Below are 15,372 nucleotides of genomic sequence, written 5' to 3'. Positions count from 1 at the left end.
TCAGGCTCTTGTAGAAAACACCTTTAAAATAAACTTGTTTAACACAAATCAAACAAAATACAACTTAGTTTTCATTAACAACTATGAAATTACAATGGTTTTACAATAACTTTTTGAAAATTCGTTACACAGGTAAGCATTATCTGTAAGACTGTGACAGTCTCAGACATCACAAAATACCTGGATATGCTTGCTATGCCAATAGAAATATTCATGTACGGATAGAAAAATGTGCTTAAAAGCATTTGTACCTGTCTCTGATGAAAGAAGTAAAATTGTGCAGCCTGACATTGGCTTAGTGTGGAATACTTTATGTCGTTGTTTATATACACCGTTTTCCAAATGTCACAGCTCCTGAATTTTCTGCTAGGTAGTATATGCAGATATATTCTCAACTTGTGTTTTATTTAATGACAGCCTTGTAGTCTTGGCAAAATGCCTCAGACTTTACCATTTTTATTTTCAAAGCAACTTCTATTAAGTGGTATGACATAGGCCACACTGCTGTTTCCCCACTGCATTTTTGGCCTAGGCATAATAGTGTTCTGCAGAAAGAAACTCCCCTCCTGCACCAGTAACTTTGGTCTGTGGATGCTTCACATTCCAGTGTCTTGCCAGTTCTCACCATAGATATCAGTACATGGTTAATGGCCAGCTGTCATTACCTGCTTCTTCTTTTGCCACTTGAGAAAGGCATCTTCTTACAGAACAGTACCTACATATTTCATACCACATATCGAATCCTGCCTGATGTTACAGGCTTGATGCAGTTACAGGCTCAACATCAACAGTCAGCAGTCATATTTGTAAACCTGGACACTCAGAGGCTCAAACAACATGGCTGAAAACTGTTTTCTGGAATGTGTGTGTAGGTTGTCATAAGTCTTCCCAGCTCCTTTGGGAGGTTTTCTTTGTTTGTTTGTTGGGGTTGGTTTTCGTGGTTGGGTGTGGTGGTTTTGGTTTTTTTGTTGTTTGGTTGTTTTGTTTTTTTTTTAATGTATAAAATGATAGGGATAAGGAAGAAAATGGGTATCTATACTGTAGAGAAATTTTGTTCCACAAAAGCAGCAGCACATCTACTCTTGCTTTGAACACAGGAACATCTTACACCATGACTTTCTGTTACAACTTCCATTCTCTAGGGACTTGGGTTCACAGCTGACACAGCAGGCCAAGGTGATTGTTGTGCACTGAATAGCAATTTCCATGTACCTATACGCATTTTAAACAATGCTTGTCAGCCTAAGTGGTGGAAATATACACTTTCTTTTAACGCTTCTGTCACTTACAGTGACAAAGTGCCTCTGTCACTTACAGACCTTCAACTACCAAGTTAATGTTTGGAAATTTCAGATAATCAGCTGTAAAAGAAGCCTCTTCTGAGAAGCAGATTTATTTTCCATAGATGTGAATGGAATCGAAGTTTTACTCAAAAGACTTCCAGGCAGACAAGAGAAACTATTTTCTCCTAAACTGTGTTGGTCACAGAATTATTGAAAGCTAAGACTAAGCCAGTATGAATAGATTGCAGAAAATGAATCTGCAGCAGCTAAATTTGTCTGCCCGTTCATTAATTTATTTTGGTTAGGACCTGTCTTTTTGCCTGCTGTGCAATAGAAGGCTAAATAAAGGTCATACTCGTGGCTCTCCAAGACAGCAAATCAAACATTAAATGACTGAGAATTGAGGAAAGGTGTTACGCTGTTTTTGTAGCCTAGAGTAAGACAACAATTTTTCCTATTTCCATTAGAAAAACTGAAGAGTTGTTAATTCCAAAAAGACTGTGCTAGGATACTGAAGCCGTATTTTCAACTGAGAAGAAAAACTAAATAATTAAATGATTTTCATCTGCATGACTGGGGACATAATGTTTGCCTTCCGTGCCTTGCACGTTATCCCCTTCTGCTGCAATTTGGAGGCATCCATTTAAGCATCCCACAATGTATGTATTGTGAGCGTGAGTGTGTATTTCTCAACTCTTGAACATCAGAGTAAGGGAGAAAGAACTTTTAACCTACATTGCTTTGAACAGCAAAATATTTAAAGAAGTCTCCTAGAGAGATACTAATAAAGTAACTCAAACCCAGTTTGGTTTTTTTTCTATTAACCTTGAACAAGCGAACAGTCAACTAAACAACTCACAAATGATTTCTCAGTTTACATAAACTTTTCTCTGGTTAGGAAATTTGTTGTGTTTGTTTACATTGTACACTATCATCTAGGTTAAGCCCTGTATTTACCTTCTAGTTATGTAATGTTTTGCTCTTCTGGTTTTAAACTGAGGATTATGTTTTGCTATCTGCAGTGGAGTTGCTTTTGTTTCGTATTAGCAGAAATAAAATCAGCATGTATAAGTGTGAATATGTATCAAAAGAGAATTATTTAATCCATAGCCACAAAAATCTTCCACTTGTAGCACCAGTTCTGTAACTTCTTACAAGAGATTCCAACAATTTCTAGACCATAATAAATAATACTGAAAATCAATTAAGCTGTTTTTACATGTATTAGTCATAACATTATTTGAACACTTCTGAGATCTGGTAAAGAATATGAATAATATGATTATGTATATAAGATAAGGACAACTGATTTCTTCTTAGTATCACCACAGCCTGTTGCATTTCAAGAGGAATAACACCATTAGTTAAATAATGGTAATGTAATTGATTTATACATTAAAAGATTATTATGCAAGGGAAGTATCAAATTTGACTACATTTATATCTAGCCTTTGCCTCTCAGTTACACTCAGGTTACCTAATTTCAGCAAAGTGAGATGAAACAGTGAAGTTCTAAAGCACTTGAAGAAAAAACTTTGATAATAATAGTAAATCAGTTAATTTCTTGAGCTAAAATAAATCAGATCTTATCAGTAACTGTGACAGTTCTCCTAAAAACATGAAAAAAAGAGTAGTCACCAAGATACTATTAAAAACATTATTTTGCCTTTCCAAAATCAGCAACTGAAAAAAACCAAGTATTCTGCAGTATGTGACAACAGATTAATTAACATCTAGTATACAAATAACACACTTGTGTGAACAAGTAACTGACAATTGTTAAGAGACTCCAGATACTTCACTGTGCGATAAACAGAATTTTATTTTTAGGGAGAGCGTGATTCCTCTTCATAATAAGTGTATAAAAGTGCAATATCTTAAATATTTACTGCATGCAAGTATCTTTTTTTGTTGTTGTTAGCATCATATAAAGTAATCTTATGCAATAGTCTCTGCAAGAATACATTTGAACTTATTGTCGAATTAATGCATCTCTTCAGTTGAGTGCCAGCCTGATCATGACGTTAACCACCTCACACAGGACTGCAGGAAAAAGGCAAATTTTCAGCAACATCTTAGCAAACAGCTCTCTACTGACAATGCAAAATGACATACTAAAATGGCAAAATTTGGCCCATGTTTGCCTACTACATCATTCAAGTGACTGTATTCCAACTATAGTGTTGAAGTTTTCTGAAATGCCTGTCCAAAAGGCTCATTGTATCTGCCCCTGATTACAGGAACCTTCTGAAGCTGCTCTTATTCAGAATTTGTCTTTAATGCAGCCAGTATGATCAACTCTGCAATGACTACTAGAAATTAATCTGGTATGTCAAGAAGCCTTCTCTTTGTGGCAAACAGGATAAAGGAAAGATACCAAAAAATACGCAAAACAAAATAGCAGGAAGAAGATTAAGCAGAAAGTGTGTTCCTCTTCAGCTGTACTACACATCATCAGTTGTTGAATTTTACCAGACCAATTTAATTCACAAGGATCAGAAAGTATTTCAGAGTGCACATATATAAAGCAATACTGTACTTTCTTGAGATGTCAGGAAATAATTAATGAGTGTGGTAATAAATGAGTGATATGAAATAAGTGTGAACGGAGAAAGAAGTGCCTTGGACAAGACACAATAAAACTTGAATGCCATGCCCAGCAACACAGTATTTTAAATAAGATAGAAAACATTTTCTTTTTCGAGCTTACTGGAAAAGAACAAATTTTGGGTTGTTTGGGTTTTTTTTTGTTTTGCTTTGTTTTGGGTTTTTTTTTTTTTTTTTGGTGGGATGAATAAAAATCCAATTTTTGTATTTTCCATCCTTAACACCAAGTTTGACTTCTTGGCATCAGTCATCAGTCTGACTACAGTTGCATTTAGTCTATGTATACAAAAACTTGTAATTCTTAAAGGGGAGCAAGAAAGTTTTCCTTGTTCTGTAATTTCCTTTTTTATTTTTCTTTCAGAATAAGTATGCAATCAAGGCCTTTAAAATTAAAAGTGCAACACTTCCAAGCCAGAATAGCTACTAGTGCATAAAATGAAGGGTTTAGAAATACAGCAGTAGGACGAGGTTTTCAGGGAGGAAAGTGTTACTCCCATTTTCCTCATTTCTAAGCCTTTGGGCCACACAATTCTACCCCATCCACTTGGTCAGCTTAGCACTTCTTGGAACCATTGGTCAGCCAAACTGGCTGAAACCCCTAAAAATTAAGTAATTAAGCAGCCAAGCAAGAAGAGCAATAGTAAGATTTTTTTTTTCCCACCCAGTTCATTGACAAAGCAGCAGGGCTGACATAATGGAGAGGGAAAGCTCTGAGCAGATGAAAACCAGGATCAGAGAAGGTCTTGGAGGGTAGCTCCTTTTAATAGTAATGAGCTGTGAGAGGGGGTCTGGTGCCTTTTTATCAGATACTGATACCAGGTGTGCTCCTGAGGATATGGCAATTGTGTATTTTGTGGCAGTTTTAAAAAATTCTGGAAATCCTAGATGTTTGGGACAATATCCTACAAACTGCTTGGTAATTGGGTGGAGATATCATAGCATCTGATGTAAGATTTTAATCACAAGTATGCACAACTTATCACACAGATACAGTTTCTACTTCTATTTCACATATCTAAAGGTCACAATGACATCGTAGTTTGTTGATATTATCTTCACCGAGACACAAGACATAAAATAAATCCTTCCCTAGTGATTGATCCTTCTCCCATACATTCTGCAATTGGAAAGAAAAATGAGGAACCATTCACTCTTGTCTTTGCTTAGGCAAACAGTTTGCACTTCAGGATTCTTATCTCAACTGTTTTGTTCACTTAATAGAGAACCAACTAATTTTTGCAACTTGCCTGAAATGCTATTTCTTCAGCAATGATGATCTAAGACTGATTGTTGACCAGGTAAGAGTCAGACTCCTGAAAAGCAGCACATAGGCCTCCTTCTGTTACTCCTATCAAGACACAGGCGAACAAAAAGATCTGAGAAACACACTACTCTTGCAGTGGTACTGCAATCATCCAAAACTCCTTAAGAAATTTTCCTGTCTGCAAGGTCTGAGTTTTCTTGTCCTGAGACACAGGTTTTCTTTTCTCCCATGCTTCTGACTTTCCATTGTACACAAGCCAAAAAAAACCCCAACGTTTTATAATACTGTCGAATTACCTTCTCCACTGTAACACACCCTATATGTTTTGAACATCTGGCTGTAACAAAGATACTCTGGAAATTGTAGTATTTAGACAATGATGATGGAGCATGTTTAATTAAAAAGTAATTTTGAAATAATACATCTCTCCAGCATTTACCATAATAAGCATTTTGGGAGAACAGTAAGTTATAATGTTCCAGAAAAACTAAATTTCAAGGAATGAAGATGCTATAGTATGAAGATATGGCCAAAAAATACTGTATTTTTAACCAACAACATTTTTGAGGGGGAGAAACTGTACAATATTAGTTTTTAAAAAAAACTATATTTGTCCCTCAAGCCATACACAATACATGCATTTAAATGACACTTAAAGAACAGCAAATATTATTTTTAAATACTCTTAAGTTTAAAAATTCATCTGACACTCCTTCCTTAAAATAATAAAAATATTAAGAACTGGTGAAATAAGGATTTCCTGCAGCATGGTAAATTAGGAAATCAGCTTAAACTGTATTCTGACAGAAAAAAAACTTCCAATAATTTACATTAAACTTGATGTATCTTTTGACACTGTTTTCAAAATCTCTATTCTCTATTTATCTGCAGCATGGCTACTGTGAAAAAGCTCAAGATAAACCTACAGTAAAATTCTTTCATCATCTAAATTGTGACCCCAATATATTGACTAGATAGAAAAATTTCCTGATTGACTGATAGAACTCAAAATACTTCAGATAACCAAAAGGCAAAATAGAGGAAATATCAGTGGCTCCACTTCTCAAACTAAAGCTATTGTTTTGCAAGACTTCTACTAAACTAACAAGCTGCAAAGGCTTTAGTTGTTTAATGTCTATTAAATTCTAGAATTTATGGTTTATGCCAAAAGAGGGACCATGTTTGTAAAAGTGTCAATTTCTAAAATACCACAGTTAATTAAATATCAGGACATTTAAATTTTCTAAATTATTTTGGTCAGTCTCTCCAAAACATAGCTACTTTACTAATCTTTTAACTAGAGGTAGGTCATGTGTAGGCCTTGTTAATATGCTGTGAACACTTCATTAGTTCACTAATGTAATAGTCTGCAGGGTAACTATGCACAGAGCTCCAAGAATAGCAGCACATGTAATAAATTAGATGTCTAAATTTTATTTTTTTCATGTGGGTTAACATGTGTTTGTTTTCTCCTAATATTTCATTCTTTTGCGAAGAATGTTTAACAAGGAAAGGATCATGAGGTTGAGTAATCTGAAATTCTTCTGCACCTTAAAACTCAAGGCTGGGAGTCCAGCAATATCTATATGCAGCCCTTTTCCCCCCTATAGTTTTTGCAAATCATGCAGTCAATTCTGACTGTTATCCAGCATTAAGTCTCTTCTCCATTTTCAAACTTTAAAAAGTGATTCACAATCATGTGGCAGTATGATTAAAAAGTACAGTCCATACACCTTGACAATCAAAAGAGACTGAATATAAAAAGTAAACTGCCCATATAGCTGCATCATCCTACATCTGTAAGGACAGCGACAGTTAATTTGTGAAAAAGGCAAGTTCCAGGTTTCTGTAAAACATGTATTACAGCTTTCTTGTGCTAGTGAACATTTAGAATACACAGGTTCCCAAGACATTTTCCTTCCCTCCTCCCCCATTTAAAACATTCAAAGAAAACACATAATTTTGGCAAAGTTAAAAGGGTTTCTGTCTTGACGTTTTTGCCTTTAGCTTCATGTTAGAGGCACAAACTTCTGGACTTAAGCACTATAAGGCATAGTAGAAACCACCAATTAAAACAACAGCAACACCACCATCACCACAATGGAATACACTACAAGTGGGAACAGCTGTGTTATTTAAAAAGAAAATGTTTTGTAAACTGTCATACTGCAATGCTGTGTTAGGTGATCCATGTAAAGCTTGCCTTGGCATGCTGAGTATTTTTTTTCCCAGAACATGCTCAAATGATCTAAACATTGCCACAGGTTCAACTTACCTAAAAAATACCAGAAAATAGCCCAGTGGCACACACTCCTGAAAACTTCTGCAATCACAATATAACTATAAAGCATGAGTAAACTTTTGTTTTGTTTTTATACAAAACTTGGAACCACATTTCCTTCTCCCACATTCAATATCCCATAAGGAAAAAAAAAAAACAAATTAAAAAACCCCAAACTTTTGTTAGACACTTTTGTTTGGTTGTATTTGTCTCTTTTTTTCTTTTTTTTTTCTTTTTTTTTTTCCTTTTTCCCTCTTTTTTTCTTTTTTTTCCCCTCCCTTTTTTGGCTACATTTTCATTTATAGCACTGAATCCAGTGTGGGCAATGTATTCCCGTATTAAAAAAAGGGATATTCTCAACAGTGGAACTGTGAAAACAGAAGCTCTGTTGCATTTATAGCACGATCAGGACCAATTTTGTTGATCTATATCTAAGAAAGAATCACTGCTCTGATCCCCTATTCAGAATGTCAGTGTCACTTTTTATAATCTAGATCTCTACCTGCTTTAGCTTCATTAAATAAAACCCTTTACCTCCTTAAAATCATTAACAATAGTGACTTTTTGGTTGTTGTTTTTATACCTAAGGTTTCCACAGTTTCTGAAAGACTCATCTGATGTTTTGCATTTTATCATGGTATTTTTGGGCAACAGCATATATGCATTAGTACTTAGGTACAACAGTTTGAAATATCTTTGAATTTACTTTTCCAATAAAACTATCAGAAAAGTGAAAGTAACCTAATGCAAAACAGTCAAAAAATTAAATTTCTATTTAAAGTTTATCTTCCAATATGAGATATAATAGCATAAATTCTTCTAATAGGATTGTTTTCTACGGCTGTATAAAGCCCTGACAAGATTTGAGCATTGTTTTGAATGTGAATCATCTCTGTCTTGGTGTCTCCAATTTACTTCTACTCAGGAATGTGCAAATGATTTTATACAGCACGATGCTAGTACCGCTCTGTACTACAGTATTTTCTTTTGTAAATAAAAACAACAAATCCCTAGTCAGAAATAAACCGACAAAATTTACATTCTTCTCTCTTAAAAAAGTAAATAAAATAACATTATTTAAAATGTGAATTAGCTATAAGACATACAATACAATTACATAGATACATATCAATACAGCACATTCAATTTGCCAAAAATTAATGATTACAAAGCCAATACGGATGCTGCCATATATATATATATATATATATATATGTATGTACAATGATTATAGCATTCATAATTGCACTATACCTACAACCAGTTTTAAATTACAAGGTGTTTTAAGAGGGAGCAAAAAATAGCAACTGTTTTTATTATCATTCTTTTGGATTTGGGAGGGTTAAGGATGTAAAATATCTCATTAGTATTTATTGTTAACTTTGGTAATCAACTAATAAACCTTTTTTTTTTCACCTCCCATCTGCTGCTATGTGGCAGCTGTTTTTGTGTTAAGTGCACTCTCATGCCAGTTGGCATCATAGATAATCAATCCAATTACATGTTTGAACTCTATACAGAGTTTTCTTGCTAGCAATCTTGCACCTGATCAAAAAACCTTTCAACCTAAGCTGCAGAATAAAGGCTCATCAATGTGTGCTGCACTTTTGTTGTTAAAAATTGCACATTTAAATTTCAAGAATGATTTTCTCACTGCTTCATTTACATTTATAAATCTCTTCTAAAGAACACTGAGAGAGGCTATTTTGCATGAAAGCCTATCAAATGCCTGTGAATCAATTAACAATTAACTTTATCAAAAAAGGTTCCTGAACATGATCTCTCATCAATAACTTCTTGTAACACAACTGAAGGTGCCTTGCCATTATTACAGAAAACAATCTCATGTCATAACTTACAAAATGAGATATCTAAATCGTCTTTAAATTACTAGACTACATGCGGGTGCATGGTACACCTTATAGAATATTCACTTACATGTTGGTTTTGGCATTAGAAAATGGTACACTTTCTAAAAAAGGGAACACATGAGCTGAAACTGTGTTTGTTAATCATTTGGCAGTTGATTCAATCAGGTCAGTTCCCAACCCATCCATTTGGCATTTCAATCATCACCTTATGTTTCAAGCGCATTGGTTTTATAAAAAGCCAGATTTGGCAACACAAATTTTGTACAATAAAAATATTTTTTCTACTGTGGAAAATGAACACTAAAAAAAACTCTAACTTAACAAAAAACACCCCACACAACGGAAAAAAACATTGTTTTAGGCTGCATTGTTTTAGCCACTGGGGAAAATGTAGTGTCTATGACTTTTCTATTTGGCATTTGTGAATAAAAGAAGAGAGACAAAAATGGCACATGGCAATTAAGAAGAGGTTCTAACATATTCCATGTATATCACAGACTGTGTCTTAATTACTTCATTACTGTCTTCTGTGCACCTTCCTTAACTGTAAAACTATGGTTACATTTATTATCCTTAGACAACTGTAATTCTATTTTGCAATCCCAATATTCTAGTCTCAGAAGTGAAGACAGAATGAAGACACCCATGTAAAGAATTTAAAAATCACAGTATCAATACTTTTTGATCCTTCAAAGAAAGTACACACTGTAAAATTAGAATGACTGATGACTTAAACTGTGATTATAGTGTTTTCCTGACCAAAGCATTCAAAAGAAAATATTTCACCCAGGAATGCAACTGGGGGAAAAAAAGGCCATTGTACCTTTTAAAAGATAAGGGGAGTAGGAAAGGAGGGGGAGAGAAAGGGTTAGGTAAAGAGAAAACCAGCTTGATTTTGCTTCAATAGCAAAAAACTGCTATCCTTTGTAAATGTACGACTAAGAATTTGAATCATATTGAGTCACGTGGTTTTGCCTAAAAAATGAGGAAATCTGCTGTGAATGTACTTCAGCATCTTTTGTTTTTCCTCCATATACTTTAAATAAAATCATAATATTAACTACAAACTCTGTGGACATTCACAGAGTCCAGGCCAACAATAAATTAGTATTATGCAAATTGTTTTCACAGATTATAATACAGTCCCTACTGTATGTCTTCAATCACAGAAAGTTGGTTTTGTAGGACGTCCCAGGTACAGTTAGACCAGGTTGTACTCCTTCAGGTTTAACTGTAGGATTGTGTCCTTGACAGCAGCAAAGACAAAGCGGATGTTCTCTGTGTCTGTAGCACATGTGAAGTGAGAGTAGATAATTTTGTCACTGTCTGGATTCAGGTCTACGAACATCTTCAGGATGAACTCTCGTGCTGCCTGTGCATCCCGTTGTGGTCCTGTAAAAGAAATTCAGTTTCCTTGAAGCCAACTTCATATTTCCACTTCTTTAAAAGAAAATAAGGAAGGTTTAGTCTGTGATCCCCACCTAAAAGAAGATGGGGAACCTTTTACTAATCAATAGTATCATATACTGGCTGCATTTCTTGTGATAGGAACTATTGAAAATAAAGACGGAAAGAAATTCCAGACGTTCACCAAGTCAGAGCTGCTCTTTCACTGCTGACTATCTTTTCTTCACCAAGATAAATCACCTGTTTAAAAAAAATTAGCTATATAATTAAATCTTTTAGAAGTTAGTAGAAATTGTGAATGTTCAGTCTAAACCTACTATATTTAAATTATACTTCCGTTATTTTAGCATTGCAAGATTTACTAGTTCTATATGGATTGTAGGAGGAAGCATAGAGAAATCATATCCTGAAATGGGTCTGACACTGTCATCAACAGAACTTAAATTTACTTTAAGTGATAATAAAATACCCAGCTGCTCTCCAGCTGAAACGGTTGCCTGTAAAAGGCTCATGTTCTAAACAATTTAAAGTATCTAGTATTTTAGTTGGTATCTAAATTATGTATGCTAATGATCCTATCAGATCTAAATTAAAGTTGTAACTCTCAGAAGGACAGAGTCAATCTAACCAAACTACATTTTCAGCTTAAAAGATCGCAGAAGGTAAATTAATTACTTCCAGCCTTGAACAGTGAGGATTCCTTCATGTTGACAGCCAAAAGAGCAGTGAAGAAGCAAGAGCATAAGCCACATGCTGGTGAATCCTATTCCATTATTCTAGTGCTGCCACCAAGAGTCATTGTTCCCTTGCTCTCGTGTTTCTGAAATGTGGGTTTCTACAGAACACACATTTTCTGCCCTGTTGCCTCCTCCTATTCTCTTAATTTGTCCTGTTGTTACACAGCAAGACAAATACCAGCACCCAGCTGTTATGTGTAGCTCTGTCCTTCAGTAATTACAAAATCAATAGTTTCGTAGTTTCATGCCCAGCACATGTCCACACATTTTAGAAATTTGATAACAGACCTTATTTTTAATACTTCAAGCTTAAAATTTGTAACACTTCCAATTTGTATAACTGTAAAGTTTAGGATGGCAATGTATGGAAGAGAAAGCACATACTTTCTGATGTGCTGCAAATCTGTGTGGAGAGGGAGTAAGCTTTGGAAGTAAATGGGTGTATGCATGTGAACAGATATACATATATGCAGATACATACATAGATGACACATTTTCCGAGATTTAGGGATGTAAACAGATAATCAGCTCTCTGAGGCAGAACAGAGGACTGTCCAACACTTCTACAGCTTCTAAAACACAACTGGCTCTAACCTTTAGCTTGGTCACTAGACTCTATTATAGATAAAGAGCAGCAATATTAAGTCTCACAATAGCACAAATATATGTGAGTATTTATGAAGAAAATTCTTGGGCTTCCAAAGACAATTATTTCCTCAAAATAAATCACTTTGTTTTTTAGACAGTTTCCTATAATTTTTTTAAACAGTTTCACAGTAGCTACACACAGCATTTTCTCAAGATCTACTGGCCTATTCAGAGATATACCCAAATTTGCACACCTCTACTCTTATGTTATTTAAACTTTTATCTGACTGAGGTTCAAGCACAGGGTAGTATGTTTATGACCTCAGGAACTTAAAAAAATTGAATGAGTTAATGTTAAATTCAGATGGCAAAGTGGTTCTGGTCTAAGAAACCTAGAAAAGAACTATCATAGGAGTTAGTAGCTTTCTTGCCCACTGCTCTCCCTAATCAGCAGTTTTCAACGAATAGCTCTATATGATACCATCAATATCTATGTAACAAGTGCTTCATCAATATTTTTCTCTTCCTGCCTTGCCAACTATAGCCTCTTTTTGTGTTTGCCCTCTCTCCCTCTCCCAGCCTGTGAGTCAGTTGTCTAGTACTAGCATACAAAGTGTGCCTTCATGTGACACACTGACCTAGGAGCATGGCTTGGCCTCCCTTTCAAAGCTCTTACTAATGCACTGTGCAGCAGAACTCTTTAATCTGTCCAATTTGCCACCCTGGCCAGCAGTTCTCATCCCTAGGCTACTTTCTCCCTTCTGAAGGTGAGAGAAGCAATCCAGCTGAAAAATACCTATTTCTGATACCTTCCTCAGATCTCCCACTTCCCATATCCCCAGTGTGCTGGGATAGAAGAGGGGTACCATATGGCGACCTCTGTGAGCCACAGACTACACCCTGCCACCAGAAGTAATCATATCATACTGTAACTTTTTCTCTGGAATTAGGTCCTGCAAGATCTACAGAATTAGGAAACAAAAGATTCTCGAAGACTTGCAGGTCTTCATTCCCACATACTTGATAGTCCATAATGTTTTTTCCCCCGTCACCAATGACAAAGAAGAGAAACAAAGTTTCTTTGAACTGTTTGAATTCTGGTTTTTTTTGGTTTTGTTTTTTTTTTTTTTTCCCCTGAACAAGCATTTTACACAGGTTCTGTCAACATTTGAGAGGAGGTAACAGAGCAGACTGTAGGGTCTACTCACCTTTGGGATGTCATCTAGGGAACTTGTTACACAAAGTAAATTCAAAAGAACAAGCATATTTCTACTCAACTGCCAGTTCTCGTCTGTGCATTACTATGAAACTAAATTTACACTGACTCATAAATAATATGATCTGATCCTGTAGGCCTTTTACTATTCTCATCCTCTTTAACAGAAAACAAGAAGTACATTTTTCCCATTATTACTTTCCATATTTGAACATGAGAGTTTTAATCTTTTTCTCAGCTTCCCAATCAGCTATTCCTTCCTGGTGGGACAAAATTGATTCTCTCTTTAAAAAAGAAGGAACATTTAGTTCTTTAGACCTCTTATTATGTGAGTTTCATTTTTCTCTGTTACCAAGGCCTCCTCCACTCAATCACCTCAAAATATGTAGCTTTTCCCCTCATGAGAACTTCCTGAAAGTACAGCTTTAACAGAAACACTTATACAGACTACATTGTTTTTTTTATGGACAAACACATTAACTTCACATAATCAATGTAAAATTAAAACACAATTTTAGAAGGTACTATAAAAGGGTAGAGGGGGTGGTTGCTTTTTTCTCTGAATGTTACAGAGTTTATGACACTTCCCCTTAGGTATTCAGTCTTACATAAAAGCAAACCTCAAAACACCAAAAATATAGAAAACTATATGTACAATTAAGGAATACGTTTCTACTTATTTTTAACTCTTGTATTTCAATTTAAACCCTCACCCTAACTTTTGAAAAATGACAGAAAATGGTTCATAACTAATATGACAATACTCATCTAAAAGTCAACAATTTCCCAGTAGAGGTTCTGCCATCCCAGCCACAAGTCATTACAGTATAAACCAGAATCTTAGCAGTCTAAAAATTCCACAAAAGTTCAATCACATTTTACTTTTTTTTAGTATTTTTAAAAGGAATATACCAAAGGATCTAACTGTCTAGCATTTGGTGAAGGCTAGCACAATTTGTCAGTACTACGGTGTAAATATAGCATGAGCTCTGATGTCATTATACCTACCATCATACTCTGGAAAATAATCAACTAGATGGGAGTACATAATTTTCTCCTCTAGTAGATCTTTTTTATTTAAGAACAGAATAACTGAAGAGTTCTGGAACCATGGATATGTGATAATTGTCCTAAAGAGTGCTTTGCTTTCTTCCATTCGATTCTGGAATAAAAAAGAGAGCAGAATTTTGTTGGTCATTATATTTTATTTTTTAAATAAATTCATGTGTTTTCACTCCATCTGGCAAAAGGATCCATTTCTTGTTTTGCACTTTCCTACAATATATAAGATCCAATCAATTAAACTAAAAGTAATAAGCAAACAGTAAATTAAATATTCAAACATCTTCCTTTTGCAAATTCAGCTAGTTAAGCATAAGTATTCTTTAAAACACTAGTCACAAAATTGGAAGGTGTAACAGGAACATTTGCAAAAATCTGAATATGCATAGTTACAATCAGCCAACACATTGGTGATTACTGAAATGCAAGTCATTCATGCTAGAGACACATAAAACACCACAAGACAACCAATTAAAGGTTTAAGAACATTATTTATTTTACTTGCCTTCCCAAATTTTGAATACAGAGTTCAGAAATTCTTAGACATCAGCTTAAAATAACTGCAAGTAAATTTAAAACCTGAGAATATTTTGTCAACATCAAAGGTTTATGACACTGAATTTTTAAAAACTGTAAATTGTTTACTTTGTTTCTGGCATTGTTGCCAGATGAACAATTATTTAAACCTGGACTAATACAATGCTTATTGTTCAGAACCCACTAGCCTATGGAAGAACAAAATGCTTATTCTGTAGGAAGGAAAATTGGAAAGCAACCAGCCACCCCAGTAATGTTAACTTTTACCAGTTCACCAGGCAGTCAGGTATGACTCTGGGGCTGCTGATCAGCAGGTACCACCAAAGAGAACCCCAGGACAAAAGAATGCATATACAGAGGGGAGGGACCACATGTCAAGGATTTTGGGCAAATGATTATCATATATATGTTTATTCTGGGAAAATTAATGAATATGTATGTAAAATACAGTATCTAAAATGTCCTGTACTCAGCATGCACAGTATTTGGAGGAGCTACCCCTTCGTGCATCTAGTCAAA

General features: G+C 34.9%; 1 protein-coding gene across 5 annotated transcripts in view; it reads right to left on the bottom strand.

Annotated features, from left to right (window-relative positions):
* Positions 1-6,568: 6,568 nt before the first annotated feature.
* LOC137464710 (guanine nucleotide-binding protein G(q) subunit alpha-like) overlaps positions 6,569-15,372 on the bottom strand; it is a 469,877-nt gene continuing 461,073 nt past the window's right edge. For all 5 annotated transcript variants that reach the window (XM_068176145.1, XM_068176142.1, XM_068176143.1 and 2 more), the window contains exons 6-7: positions 14,263-14,416; positions 6,569-10,698 (exon numbers count right to left, since the gene is read on the bottom strand). In XM_068176145.1, the coding sequence (XP_068032246.1) occupies positions 10,508-10,698; positions 14,263-14,416 (345 nt within the window). In that variant the 3' untranslated portion in view covers positions 6,569-10,507. The remainder of the gene's footprint in view (positions 10,699-14,262; positions 14,417-15,372) is intronic.

This window comes from Anomalospiza imberbis, chromosome Z (genome assembly GCF_031753505.1).
Source record: "Anomalospiza imberbis isolate Cuckoo-Finch-1a 21T00152 chromosome Z, ASM3175350v1, whole genome shotgun sequence".
NCBI lineage: Eukaryota > Metazoa > Chordata > Aves > Passeriformes > Viduidae > Anomalospiza > Anomalospiza imberbis.
Note: the sequence above shows the minus strand (reverse complement) of the source record. Positions and strands in the feature narration are given on the sequence as shown.